The sequence below is a fragment of the Haemaphysalis longicornis genome, unplaced genomic scaffold, assembly GCF_048455015.1.
Source record: "Haemaphysalis longicornis isolate Haplotype H1 unplaced genomic scaffold, Haemaphysalis longicornis Haplotype H1 scaffold_1, whole genome shotgun sequence".
In the NCBI taxonomy this organism is placed as follows: Eukaryota; Metazoa; Arthropoda; class Arachnida; order Ixodida; family Ixodidae; genus Haemaphysalis; species Haemaphysalis longicornis.
The window spans coordinates 74,158,891-74,174,177 of record NW_027526203.1 but is presented as its reverse complement, the minus strand read 5'-3'; the positions used below and the strand labels follow the sequence as shown (position 1 = coordinate 74,174,177).

Sequence of the window (15,287 nt, the reverse complement as noted above, 5' to 3'; positions counted from 1 at the left end):
AATCAAACGAGTGAAAGCGGCACCAAAATGTACCCAACACCAAGGAAATTTGATGGTAGACCCGTAACTGAAAGGATCAACCTGATGATGAAGACACACCCATTCTAGCAGCCACGGCACCATCCTTTCGCCATTACACTACAAATGACAGCGCAGGAAGACTCCACGCTTGTAGGCACTCCCAAGGGACCATGCCTCTGGAGTGCCCTGTTCGTGTTCGTGTGTACGCATTTGGCCTGCCTGCTATGATCTCCCTTCTACTTGCTTCTGCTAAACTTGGGTCACTTGTGCGAACATAGAACACAACCAAAGCTGCACCAAGGGTGAGCTAGGGTTGGCTAGTTTCTGGCACTTTTGAGTAAACGAGTGTGCAACAATTAATGGATTTGCACACACTATGTCTCTTCGTAGAACTGTTGTTTTATGCAAAAAATGTTGAAATAGTGCACTGAAAAAGAAAGCTGCCATCCTGCATCGGCGTGTGTAGCAACAAAGCAGCTCCTAAAATGGCCGACAGTACAAAAAGGATAAAAGTAATTGAGTTGAAGAAAGGTTACGAAAATTAAAAAATGGGTGGGAACTGAAACCAGGGCATCGGAATGTGGGTCATGCACCCGTTGCCCAACACAACTACGGCTCCCTGGCATTAGCTGACTCAGGGTGGGCCTAGTGAATGTGTTGAGGCTCCAAAAACATCGACAACCGGTACACGCGGCTCGACGTACAGGTTTGCCGTTGCTTGGCACGCCGTTTGGCTCAATGTTGGGGTAACCAACACGTTAAGGCTGAATACAGGCCTGACAATCCAACCCACTCAGGTGCACTGACCAGGGATGATGCAGCTGCCAAGGGCTCACAGACATTTTGCAAATTCTCATTTGGCTGCAAAGCGAACGGTATACCCACCCACAATGCTCACATATCCACTCAAGAGGACTGGGCAATGCCAATGAACAACTGCCACCAGAGCCTTACAGTCAATTCAGCAATGCACATAGGCTGTGACGTGAACATACCCACCCAAAGGACCACTGTGGACACTTTCAATTGGGCATTAATGTCTTCACATCCAAAATTTGTAAGAAGTGTTCAAGTGTCCTTGAAAACTTTCAGTTTCTTTTTTTATAAACTTTATCAGCTATTACTGCTGATTGTATTGCGCAACAAACCAAGACAGGCACCCCTGCCTTTTCTATCCCTATAGTACTTAATAGGCCTGTCAAACAGCATTTGGCAAGCAACGGGGAAAGGGGGTTTGGAGATAAAGCTCTACCACTTCGCTTCGCTCTCCAAATACATAGCATCACAAAAGCTTGGAAAGCTTGTGCTTCCAAGCAGAGGGAAAATAAAAAGGAAGGGCTTCTTGAGATTTCATGGCTGAAAATAGACAAAGCGCTACAAAGTTGTGCACGCGGCACACACCTCGTGCATCCTTATTTAAAGCCCAGAATGAAATCGCATTTTTGGAGGTCCGTGAAGCCGTAAAGGGCAAACCAGCGGGTGGAGCTTTACTGCTTCGACCCCGTAAATCCTTTGGAGGACATTCACTGCAGCATAACGGTGTGAGCAAGAGCAGCACCTTGGCACAAAGGAAGGTGTTTTTGGACGCTTAAACCCATAAACAATAGACCTGCACTAGTGCGTTTTGGCGAAGCGCACAACACTTTCCGCACACAAGCAGACAGCATATGATGGTGATAGTATAGGCAACCTCTGGCTGCCAATGAAGGGCTGTGAGCCACAAAAGGTGAAGCTGCTTGGTGTTTTTTTTGAGAGCAGACTCAACAACCAGACTGCGAGATGTGTTATCCGCACATTTATTTACAGCCAAAAGGTGACCCTCTGAAATGCCAGAGAAAGAAAGGGAAAGTGCGGGCGAGGGGCCTTTATTTCATCTATCTTTGACAACACCCTAATCTTGGTCCATGGAAATGGCTGGAAAATGAGGGAAGAGTGGCACACAAAAGGCTCGATGGTCACATGAGCAGAACTGCATTTAGGAAAGCACTCCAGTAGCACCCACAAAAACCTTTCTCAGCGGGTGCACGGCTGGTCTGATGGAGCCCAGCTATGCCTGCACGAGTTGGTTGGTGGCACCCACAACAGAACAGGCAATTTCGGAATGGTCACTTGCACTATGCGTTTCACTTGATATGCAGCATAGAGTGATGCAGGTTCGGATTCCAAGTGTGGTCACTGCATGCTGTTTAGCAACTGGTTACATATTGACATTTTTTTTTAGTTAGCACAGGACCGAGGTAATTGGAGGATAATGGGAGAGGCCTTTGCCCTGCAGTGGGCGTAGATAGGCTGGTGGTGGTGGTGATGACACATTGACATTAAGCTGTTACTACCTTTGCGTGTACAAGTGGCATCAGCCGGGAAAAAGGAGGGGGGGAATAGGCATGCCAATGCATTTGACTAAAATATAAATTCTGGCATGAACATTTTGGATAAGGTTTGTCAACACTAAACTTTAAGTGAACAGCCCTGGGCCTTTTGCAGTGTTTCTCAGCTGGCGATGTGTAGAGCAGGCCATCAGCTTTTGTAAGCCTTCAATAACTGCCGTTCCAAACTCTGAGCTAGAGAGAAAAGTTCTCACACAAAATGAAAAAAGGTTGGCTTCTAATCCAGTCGGAGCGTTCAGCAATGCAAAAGGACAGCACGGAAGTCGTAACGATAATGCAGTGAATTGGGCAAGTTGGTGCAACTTCATATCGCTAAAACAGCGCAAACACACACAGAGGGCAGAAAGGAAGACACACAAGCACTGAATATTACCGGCTGTTGCTTCGCTCATTTGTTCACGGTGCGCAGCGTGTCACGTGCTTCAATAAAATACACACGTGTTCCTTGATTAAAAAACGCAGTTGATAGTCAGCGCTCGTGCGTCTTCCTTTCTTCCCTCTGTGTGTGCTTGTGCTGTTTTACGATAAGTCGTAACAAACTCACAAGCCTAGCGATTCACAGCCACCTGTGTACGACAACCACAGCTTTAGAGCGGAAACCCAAGTGGCACTGCCCTGAAGTGCACTGGGATGCAACATCCTGTTCCCCGCAAAATGGGCACTTCCCGTCTACACCTAGCCCCATCCATTGGTTCGCTCCCTGATGTTCTCTTGAGCAGCCACTGAAAGACACTTGCTGTTGAGCTTTCAGGCCTGGAGGTAGAGCCTCTGTTTCTGGCCCTAACAGCCTCATTTAGGCCCTAGCAATTGAAAAACTTAAAGGCTGAGTCCTGCAATCTTTTTTTTAAATTAATGCAAAAAACAATGCTTTCTTACATCAAATCTGCCCCCCCCCCCCTTTTTTTTATTATTATTAACAGCGGCTAAATATCTTTTAGGTCAGTTTTTCCCCCATGAAGGCTGTCCCTGCAGGGGAATGGAATGTTGCCATCAAAGTAGCAGGCCATTGCATGCGAGAATTAGAGTGTGTGCTTGGGAAGATAATTAAGCAGGCCTGGCAGTGCGATCACTCTGCACGATAGTTTGTAAACGAGGCTCCCTGGGCCAACCTTACTTCTATCTCACGATGTGACTCTACAGCCAAGCTAATCGAATCAGTACAAGGCGTGTTGCTCGCAAGCGATCAGGCGACAAACACCGAAGCGCCAAACTGGCGTGTCACAACACAGAAAAATTGCACTCCGTACGGCTGGCTCAGATTGTGAAGTGGTGGCTAAAGCTGTCCAGGCACCCCACTATTGACCCCTAAACAGGGAAGCTAATACAGGTCATGAAGAAGCTCAATGTGACAATGCTGCCCTGATCATCTTTCATCTTACAGTTGAGGTGCCCAAAGGTGAAGTTAAATAACGGGGGGAGGGTTCGGCTGCATGACTTACTACCTTGACATCTATGAAGAAAGTAGCACAGCAATCAACTTCTGGCTTCAGGCATCACACTCTTCTAGCTATGCAGCGTTAGCACTAAATTAGGTACCAGCCCCACTTCACCCCCCCCCCCCTCTTTTTTTGCACAAGCACAGTTATTGTTTGCAACAACGTTGCCAGCATTCCAAAAAATTATATAAAAAAAATTACGTTAGGAACATTTGCTGGCACATTTGGTGCCAAAAAGAAGAAGAATTTCTACCAAAAGCAACTTGCTGAAAAATGTCAGACGATTTATTTTCAACAAGAGCCAAGTTCTAGCACAGGCACAGATTTAGCATTCAAGGTTGTTTGAAACAAACTGGCATGCCAGTTCACTGCACGATTTAGCATTCAAGGTTGTTTGAAATAAACTGGCATCCCAGTTCACTGCACCACTTGCTCACAAAAAGGGACAGGAAGGGTTTCACATATCAGGCCATAAATACTGTGATTTGGATACGATTCAGCCACAGGTATGCTGGTGCACACATCAAGACAGACACAGGTTTCATAGCTGTTCAGAGCGGATGTTGAACCAGATGAGAAAGGCACGAAACTAGCACTTCGTATGCCACGCCAGGTACGGCGCACACAGACTGAATGACACGCAACTCAGCCAAGCCAAGACAGGTCACTTAAGACCAAGCATGTGTTCAACAAGCGGCCCACATGACCTGGAAATCACTCTGGGTGTCACAAAATGGTGATTGGATTCTGGCAATTTAAGCTTCCAGAAAGTTTGAACCACAGGTGGATTAGAGCTAAGGCCCTTTACACTGAACCCCAACAGTGCACCAGCTGGACTGACACAGGCACATTTCCTGACACAGGCACATTGTCTCCGTTACAGTAACCTGGTTCTGTCACAAAATGATACTGCATGAACGCAACAAAGGCAGCACACAAAGCACAGATGAGAGAGAGAAAGAAATAAAAAAGGGCACACAAATATTGCACGACACCAAGAACCTTAAAAAGGTGACCTTCATTTGCTCTTGTCAGCGTAAGTGAGCCCTCCTGCACCTGAACTCTCGGTACAAAGTAAAACAAAATATAACCCTGTTTTTTTAAAGGTGCATGTTCATCTGTTTTCACACTACCTGATTTTTGCCACAATTTATATTCATATATGTTTGAGATCCCTTTTTTCTTGCCATGCTCGAGCTCTAAACACTTTTCAGCCTATGGCCAAGATCCTGATATGAATATCCGACTGTTGCCCAGGTAAACACAAGCAACAGATATAGGACAGCTGTAAAATACTGCCTTGGTCAGGCTGCCGAGCAGTCAGAACCATGCAACCACTCGGAATGTGAAATATAGAGACGAACAACCATGCAAGGCTTGTAATTAGTGGCGTTACAGCAGTACGTGTAAAATGGAGAACCCAACAGCCCGGGAGGCTCCTTTTTCAAGAACCAGAGGCTGCCATGGACAGCGGAGACCGAACAATTTCCTACCGTGCGACACGACACCGGTCACAAATGGTGTGCTGGTGGACTAAGGAACTGTGAATATTCCGCCACAAGTTGTGGTGAGACAGAAACAAGTTTAGCTGTAATTACTCGCATAATGCACCAGCCCCCAACATTGCTCCTCAAAATTACAAATTCTTTTTCTTCTTTTCCTCGCACACAGCTTGTTTTGAGGTAAAAAAATGTGGCCAATGAAAGCAAGGACAGAGGGGGAGAGAAAAAGAAAAACCCTACAAACTACTGGCAGTACTGTTTTCTGAAATCAGCTTTCCTATCGTACGAAAAAAGGAATCAACAGACAAGTTTGGGCTCTGCAGGACAGCAACAAAGGCAACTTCACTTCTAAGTTTCCAGTTAATACTGCCACATGTACCCAACAACGCAGGGCGCACTCACTGATCATCCTCGACCTATGCTCGACCAGTTTGCACGAGCTCTGTACTACTGATAATAGCCTGCTTTATTTTCGTCATGGATAACCACACCGTACAGCAAATGTTTGACATGGAAAGACATCAAGCAATGAGAAACGCTGACAAACATAAAATTAAAACAAAAATTCCCCTAGGGAAATATAAAAAGGAAAATGACATTGATATAAGAAAAACCCCAGAGAGGACCTCATGGTGAAGATGTGTGCAACAGTGTGGAGCTGTGTTGTGACTAAAACTGCACGAAATCCCATTTTAGCTTCAAGGCTTTCAAAATTCTGCAGGTTGGCATAAGGTGCATTTTACACAAGTCGGCGAGTCTGCCAATTTTCTTAATCTTTGCATTGATTTTTAGGCACCTGCAAACTAAGAGTTACAGTGCATGATACAGAACCACACTGCAATAGCTGGAGCCAACTGCCTGCTGTCATTGGGGGGATGGATTACAAACGAAATTATACCTACTATTTAACACTATTTGAGCTTTTACAGTGAGCTCTTCTTCTTCTTTTTTAAATGTGAAAGTGGGATGACACAAAGGGATTATTATTTGCCTACGCTGTCATACATGCAGGTCTGAGCAGATGAATGCACCTACGAGTGAAATGTGCCAAAGAGTGGAATGCGCCAACAAATGGACAGATGAATAAACGCATAGATGGACAAAACTTGGGGATCGATCCCATTTGGTGCACGGTGTTTGAACAGTACCTGGGTTCCCTTTAAAATATGTTTTCACCCGTCGCAATAGCTCGGTCCAATCTCTTCCCCTTTCGTGGCTCTCTGTTAAACTGAGCTCGCCACAGTGCTGCAAAATGATAATGGAAGAATGACAACAAGCAATGCGTGAAACATTCATTTGTCCACTCAGTACGCGTCATTAGGGTGAAGCACACCTAACTGGTCAGAACATGCACCCCCCAACAAAACACCTGAATGTAAACTATGGTCCTCCCACACGCGCATGCACGCAACAAGGAGAGAGAAATGGATTGACATGTACAGGAGCGCACAAAAATACCATACAAGTGCCATCGAAAAAAACAACAACAATGGCATAACATATACGTGACCTGGAAAACAGGTAAATGATGATGGAAAAGAAAATGGCCGCAGCTACGCACCATCCAACCATGCCACAGTCGCCTAGAAGGCTAAACGGGCCGACACATTCTGATTGCGTACATACGGCCCATTTTACGAGCGCCAACAGGACACACAAGTTGCAGCCTCGAGCATTTTTTGCCTCCTCGGTGTCAGAGTTCCACATTCCATGCTCAGTTCCACGTTTTCTGTGTAGACCCCGCACATCTGCAACTTTGTTCGACCCAGCTGGAGTTGTGCAGGGGTCGTGTGATGCCGATTCCCGTGTTAAGAGAAATAAATAAATAAAGATAACCACAAATAATAATGATAAAAAAAAACATGCAGCGCAGTGCCAAGGTGTTGCTCTTGCTCACACGTTGAAGCCTGGGGAACACCGTGCCCGCAAAACCTCACTGCGTATCACCCCATTACTAAGCTTGCCTCGCTCCTAATAAAACTGAGACAACTTATTTCTCATTCCAGAATGCCATGCAGCGATTTTACGCCGTGCACGACGGTAGCCAAGTAAACCACACTAACAACAACAAAAAAACCCCCAAGAATGTATGCCACTCAACTTAAACACCAAGTAAATGCATTTCGCTGGCACTGCTTTTAGCAAGCAGGGAATGTACCTAAATACAGCTTACAAACTTCGATCATGACACAATTCTGCAGGTGGCAACACGAAAAATGTGCATATTCTTTTCCTTGCCATTAAAATAAGTCAAAGCTTCACTGCCACCACTGGGCTAGCAAAAAACAAATACACCTGTCAACCTCGCAAGATAAGCCATTTAGGGCTGTCCACATTCGTCCTCTGCTACAAAAAGAGCGAGAGAGAGAGAAGCAGCTGCGAGCGAGTGGCAGTACTTGCACCTTCGCTGGAAGCCCCAAAATTGGCACTGACCTTTGCCCTAAACCCGGGAGGTCTGGTGCAAAGCTCCATGCAGCTGAATGCCGTGGCATCCATCACACTAGCAACCCAGGGTGTGCATTCACGATGTGCACTACTTTGCCTGAAAGAAGCTACACGGATGGTGGAAACATCATACAACAGACGGGGCTCCATGGCGAGACGCCTTGTAGAGGAAGTGTTAGGGGTCACAACTCTGCGCTTCCACTCGCAGCAGGGATCTCTTGCCAAGGGAATAGGATGGGAAGCGACAGAATGCCCATACCAACTTTCCCCAAAAAATGCGTAGCATTACAAGTTTCGGCCCTCCCGGAGCCGCATCCATGAGACTGGAAATCCCTAGCAGGTCGGAAGAGGACGCCAGCCCTACTGCTTCTTTTCCTTGGGTGTGCGCAGATTTTTCCAGAGTGGAATGGTTCGGAGCGCTAAAGAACTTTACATGCACACCTCCAATCTCAGTGCAGCAACTGAAATAAGCATGCACTTGATGAGGAACTTTGACTGCCTGTTGGCCCCCTGCCTACAGTTTCTCCTACAAAGAAGTACCTATACGAGGAGAGGGAAAAACAAAGGGAGGAAAATACCACTGCCCTGCGCGGCTTTCTTTTGGAAGGTCATTCACCCAACGTAAAAACCCTGCAATGAGACGTGAGCAAAGCCTCGCGAAGGACATCACATAGCGTACCGACCCTTGTCAGTTTTACGTCCACATCTAAACTGCTCTCTTATGAACTCCAAACATACTCACAAACAAAAACCCCCTTCACAAGTTTTTAAAACAAAAAAGACATGCATGCACACACATTGACAATAAGAAATTCTAGGCAAACTCACTGCCCTTGATAATCTTCAGAAAAATAAAAAAAAGTCTATCTGGATGAAGTGCTTTCATGCATACCTGCTAAGAGTCAAATTCATCCCGTGCACAGATAGCTGCCCATATACAGCACTGCATATTTGATGCTGGCCTGACATCATTATCACATTGCCAAATGAAGCTGAAGTAAGGGCTGTCAAGTGTAGGAACACATGACAGCCACAAAAGTGACGGGCCTACAATTACAGGTTGGGTGAGGGAAACACCTGCCAAGCAGCCCATTAAAATCTATCAAAAAATGGACCAGCAAAAGCATTTTGCCATGTCCCTTCATATACAACTAGCTATAAATAGTTTTCTGGTTGTCTAGCCTTCCCCAGCTCACCATCACAAAGGCTTCAGAAAAAAACACAAGCAATAAATAACAAACGGCCACAGCTCGACAGTGTGGGGAACACACGTGAAACATGGTGGAGATCGACAACGGGGGTACTTGTGGCCACTAGCAAGTCCTGTTAATTAATGACCCCTGCTTCTCATGGCTTACAACCTGCCAAGCTGGATTTCGTGGAACAAACTTTGCCTTGCAATTTGAATCCTGCCTTAACAATTTACGAAATCAATCAGACCTTTTTCAGCCCTTCACAGTACTTTTAATTTGACCAGAACCCAATTGATGCAGTGCAGGTGGCAAGTGGCAGTTCTGAGAGCATGGCCAACACTGCAAATATGGCTGGAGCCAAAGTCCTTAGATGAATCAAAGCTACAGCGTTTATTTATTTATTTTTTTTCCTTCCTTCGAATGCACTTGGATGGCCGTATCATACAAGTTCTGTGTAGACCTCGACAAGAGCAATGACTTGTGACCGACACAAACTGCTAGACTGCCTCCACGCCATGACGCGGATTCGGATCTTACGGCAGATAATGACACTGCCAAGTGGAGAAGGACACCCCCTATTGAGCATAAAAAAGTGGAGTAAAGGTGCCTGCTTATGCAGTTATGGAGTGCAACAAAGGGAGGCAGACGCTCTAAACAGCAAACCAGGATTCACCAACTGATCAGCGATTCCACCAGACTGGCACACAATGAGGCATGCAATCAAGGAAACGCCTTGGGGTAGCGGACAGAGGTGCGTGCAAACACTTGGCTAAAGGCGCTGTGCCAGATTAGCCATCCTTCATCCCGTTGTTCTTTCCTCGATGCGAAAGCTTCCACAGCCGAGAACTCGCAAGAAGGCACATGCAGCAAAGCAGTTCCAATTTTGAGGGCAGGACACGGAGGTCTTTGTGGGAACCACGTGTGAAACCTCAGCTTCAGTGGCCAGTTTGAGCGTGCTAGGGTGAACAAACGTGTGTACCTCAAAATCCTGCCTTTGATCCCAGCAAAGGGAGGGTGAACAAGGGCCATTCATGCCACAACGAGAACGGAGACGTAGACCTAGAGCACGAACAATGACCTCGCACAACACTGCACACCACAGCTGTTCAGCACTCAGCCGCAATGTGTGAACTCGTCAAGAGGGCCAGACAAGAGAGAGTGCAGGCCACACCTTCCCCGTGACTCTCAAAGCACCCCATCGTGGCCCAGCTCAGCACTGTCCCCCGGCTCTCTCGACTTTTCCAGAGTTCCTGGCTGACAGACGGTGAGGTGCGACAGCAGCAGCGACTAGCTCTCGGGGCCCAACGATTGCGGTGTGCAGACCGAACTGCACAGCAGCACACCGCCAGTCCCAACAGCCCCAGCCCCCCGGTTTGTGTAGCACAACCCTCTCCCGCTAGCGTGCGCCAGCGGGTCACCTCCGGTCGTTGAGCCTGAGCATGGTGGTGGCGCAGTCAACAACGTGCTGGTCATAGCCCGGCTGCTGGCTGCTCGGGTACGCCAGCCCAGCCAGGTACCGCTTGGTGTCCTGCCCACCCTGGTCACCTGGGTAAGGCTCCGTGCTGTACGGCGGCAGGGGCTGCTGCTCCTGCTGCTGCTGGGCCACGAACAGGGGAGGAGCCACAACGCTGCCTCCACTGGCGGGGCTGCCCATCATGGCGCTCAGGCCCAGGGACTCGTCGCGGGGAGAGGGCTGCTGCTGGCTCAGCTTGCGCCGCTTGTGCACCAACAGCTCCTCATCTGCGCAAAGGGCGCATCCGCCTTGGACCCATTCTTGCGGCCCACCCTCTCACAGTGCACTCCCACAAAGGCCACCCATCCTCTCTCTCAGTTCTGGATGACAAAGATGATGAAAAGAACAACACGTCGCAACGTATGCACTCGCAAATTTTCGCTCCAAGCCAGAGCAGTTAACTTGAACTGAACCTTAATTCCTTGCATCTACACCAGAGGATGCCTGCTGCAGAAGACTAGCAAAAATGTCAGCCCTTCCAGCCCTGCCCTTTAAGCAGTTATGCTTGGGGAGTCCAGAATGAATCGCTGCTTCGCACCTCTGCCCTTTTCAGTAATTGCAGTTCAGCCCCTTCGATGTCACCACTAAACTGGCTGGTTCCACGTGCAAGCACGGCTGTGAATCTGATTACTACACAACACGGATAAAAAAATGCTGACAAATTTTCCAGTGCACAGGAGCTTTGGAGCCTGCACTTTCCCCCTTTCGATTTGCCATGGACACAACTAGGTTGTGGGAATATTTAAAACTTCTGAATATCAACCTGAATAACACAATATTCAATCCGGCTTCAAATTGAATGCAGTCGAACACAGATATATCGAACACGGACATATCAAATTTTTGTCTATATCGAACAGTCTGAACATCCCCTTAGAAATTCCATGCAAAAGTATAGCGCTGTTGTATGCGTGTATTTAAATCCCGATCACGAGCACATTCGATATAGTGAACACAGCGCTGCAAGTGCCCCTGCAAGTGTGCTTCTACTGATGGGGTGTGTTGCTGAGCACAAGGACGTGGGTTTGATTCCCGGCCACGGCGGCCACTTTTCTAATGGAGGCATAAAGCAAAAACGCCCGTGTGTACGGGATTTCGGCGCACGTTAAAAATCCCCAGGTGGACAAAATTAATCCGGAGCCCCCCACTACGGCGTGCCTCATCGCCTGCATTGCGTCAGCACATTAAGCCCTACAATTAATCAATTCTACTGATGGGGTGGATGTGATGATGATGATGATGACTTATCACGGGCACTGCCGCGCTCGGCAAGGAGGAGGCAGTGTTGCATTGCTTCGATGGCCTTCAACACCTGCTCGCACGCTAGCATGGGGGCAGCCGCATGGGAGCCAGAACATGGGGAGTGACTGTGTGCAAAAAGCAGTGAAGGAGGAGGACAAACTGCCCAGAAACACTCGGTTTATGGCATTTTTTCTGTGTGCTTGAGCGGTTATCAGTGGTGGCTCACGCAGGGGGACCAATGTTGGGGTCAATGTTGTGCATGTTTGTTTCGTCCACGGCAATGCATTTCAGAGCCACGGTCACGGAGAAACAGAAGAACCTGGATTTAGCGACGAAAGCGGACATTACTCGACAGGTACAAGCCGGTGAAAAGATGTTGACTGCAGAGGTATTCAAAATTTATCGCAGCATTTTTCAGCGCGATACTGCGCATCAAACCTGACATAAAGGCGGAGGCAGCACGGCCACGGCCCGGCCATTCTGGTGTGTGTTGTGTGCAAAGTAGCTCTGTTGCGTGGCACCAGACGGGACGTGTTTTAATACCGACGAGGACGGCGCTGGGTGCCTCGAGAGTGAATTTAGAAAACTGTCAGCATTCCCATGCGCCATTCCGAATGACACAGCGGCATACGAGTTCGTAAGTGCTGACAATATAGTGCAGGCTGTGGCGGACATCACCAATGCCGAAGAAGCAGACCCTACTAATGGCCCTGACCACGTTCCCAACCGCCTACTGCAGCCGAGCTTGCGTCAGTGTTCAGATCCACCACTGTAGTGGCGAAGTGTAAAAAGCCAAATTTTTTCAGTTAAATGGCGTTAGTAAGCTGGAAGACATACTGGTGAACCTTACGATGCAGAAGAAGCCAGCAAATCTCAGACTTTTCTCCATTTTAAATAAAGTGTGGTGGTCGTTGCACTGTGGTACCAATTTTCTGTACGGTGAGGAACAAATCGGTAAGCTACCGTTTGTCACAATCTCGGAAAGCTCTCAGTGATGTGCAGAGTTGTCAGATAATCTCCAGACAGGTGTATTTTATATTGAAAATATTTGATATATCAAACTATTTCATGATCCTTTTGGAATTCGATATATCCGTGTTTGACTCTAGCACTATTCAAAAATTTTCATAGTTCGAAAACGCAACTGGGCAGCTGTTTAAAAACACTCGGGACACATTACATTAGGGCTAGTTTAAGACAAGAAACGCCCCAATAAAACACATTTGAAATATATTATTTTCAATGAGTGCAAACCAGTTGGGCACAGGATGAATTTTACTTTGAGCCCTTACGACTGACCCCCGCAAACAGGCACCAGATTTCTCCACAAGGGGTGACAGGCTTTCCCGCAATGCACAGGTGATATGAGGCGAAATGGCAACAGCAAGGTGCTTTTGGGGAGCGCCTGATACCGCCTTGGCACTGGGCAAACTCTGCCCTGATGCTTCTCTTTTCGCATCCTGACAACGTGGTCCCGCACAAGCTGCATTGATCAACACCGTCTAGATAAGACAGCTGACATAGTCCCCTGTTTTCTAATCAAGTGACATACAAAGCTGACCTTTTTAAAGAAGATAGTCTTTCTTGGGCTACTTAAACGCAGAAATTTTGGCCTGTCTGTATGTCTGTCTGTGACTCAATTCAGCCACCCAGCCAAAGTGAAACAAAATCTGCACATTAGTCATATACCCGCAGCCAAATCTAAATGTTTAAGTCCGGTGTCAATGTTCATACTTGTCAACATCGTTGAACAAGAAGAAGACATTACACAAATATAAGGCAGAAAATGAATACATAAGTGATATTTGCAGTGTTCCTTTATAAAAAAAAATTCAGAGATGCTTGGTTTTTATGAAATGAAATACCCCATCCACTACAGAAAAAAAATTCACACCGTCGCCTGCTGTCGCCTGCGCCACTATAGCTTCTGGCGGCATTTGAAGAAATCAAGGGGCAACAGTTACGAAAGATTCCATTAGATAGGTTCCACGATCTGTTTGGAACGCACATGGAGTAGGAAAACATGGTTTTATAAACGTTGAAGCAGGGCGCATTGATTCACGTGCGTCTCCACCGTACGGCAACACTGGCATCAAGGCATCCGGCCTGGAGCAGTGGAATCGGTAAATTTAAATTGCCTTGAGCAAACCTTTAGCATGTTTAACTGGGGAGGAGTGCACTGGAAGAAAAACAGCATGAGAAAGGTGAGTGGGAAAGCGAAGCGAGGCATTTACTTGGTATGCATCGACAAAAACTATCATCTTTTGTCGACATTTGCAACTAAAGCAGCAGATACACGGTCAATTTTTTTTACCTGCACTGTTCCTCCTTTTCTTTTTTACGTAGGACATCGAAAGGATCGTTTTCCTGCCTTCCTAATTATTCGGAAGCATGATAAAGCTTTCTTTGAAAAAAAGGCATTGACCACTACGCGCTGGCCAAGCTAGTTGGCAGACAAAGCAGGTTATCATGCACTTCGGTTAGTGGTGGTTTACATTGGCATGATATGCCCTACATGGAACATGACTCCTGCTGGGGTGACACAGCAGAATTAGATTTGGGAGCATTCTTTTGAACAGCGCAAGTAGACGAGGACGAGAAGTGGACAGGACACAGCGCAGCTGGGACACAGATTAGGGAGCAGTTTTTGGAGCAGCGAAATCTTGATTTTGGAGCAGAAGAATCTTCATTTGGAGCAGAACATTTTTATGTCACCGTAGGAGCCTAAAAAATCAATTTTTTTGCAACTCGGAAAGGGGGGGGGGAGTGCACTTTTTAATCAATTTTGAATGTACATAACACTGAAACAGCCTTTCAATAAAGTTTTTTCTACCAGAGTATCACAAGATATGAAATGCACAATGTTTTTACAAACCATTCTTAATTTCTTAGGCTGTATGCATGGATACCGTGCGGTGGCATTGAAAATATCGAATTGAAAAACTAAGCAATTGTAAGGCATTTTTATTATCATGTGAATGCCACAATTATTATTTTTGTAATCCCAGACTCGGCTTTACGCACAAGGGTAGAGCCACGGCAAAAGCTGCGCGAAGGGGTGACAGTTGTCGCACCCCACCAGTCTTCCCATTACAATGGAGAGTTTTAGCTGACCGTTTTTTACGGTCCGCTCCGCTCCGATAGCAAGCGGGAGCGCCATTGCGCATGCCTGGCGCGCTTGGCCGCGAACAGCATTGGCTCCGGTTGCGCTGATCGTGCCGCCGATACGGGAGCGGACCGTCGAAAACGGTCAGCTAAAACTCTCTAATGCCCAAGGTGCCCGTTTACTACAATCGTAATTTGAGTAACATTGGTATGTTTAGCCACATCCCTTTTGGCATTAAATTTCACTTCAGATAGATGAACCATCATTATTTCATACATATAGTCTGTCCCGCTATCGGACACTGCTTGGACATTTTGCGGAGATGTAGCCTGCGCCGCCACTACTGCAGTGTTGATCGTCCCATTCCCGCCGCTCACAAGCTCGTTGCCAAAGGCAGCAATAACTCAGCATTTTATAATACCGCAATGAGTCCAAAATTTCA

At 47.0% G+C, this 15,287-nt stretch overlaps 1 protein-coding gene across 2 annotated transcripts in view; it reads right to left on the bottom strand.

The window, feature by feature from the left end:
* The window catches only part of LOC144177635 (nuclear factor NF-kappa-B p100 subunit-like), a 184,530-nt gene that overhangs the window by 62,085 nt on the left and 107,158 nt on the right, over positions 1-15,287 (bottom strand). For both annotated transcript variants that reach the window (XM_077705272.1, XM_077705273.1), the window contains exon 10: positions 10,530-10,724. In XM_077705272.1, coding sequence (XP_077561398.1) covers positions 10,530-10,724 — 195 coding nt within the window. The remainder of the gene's footprint in view (positions 1-10,529; positions 10,725-15,287) is intronic.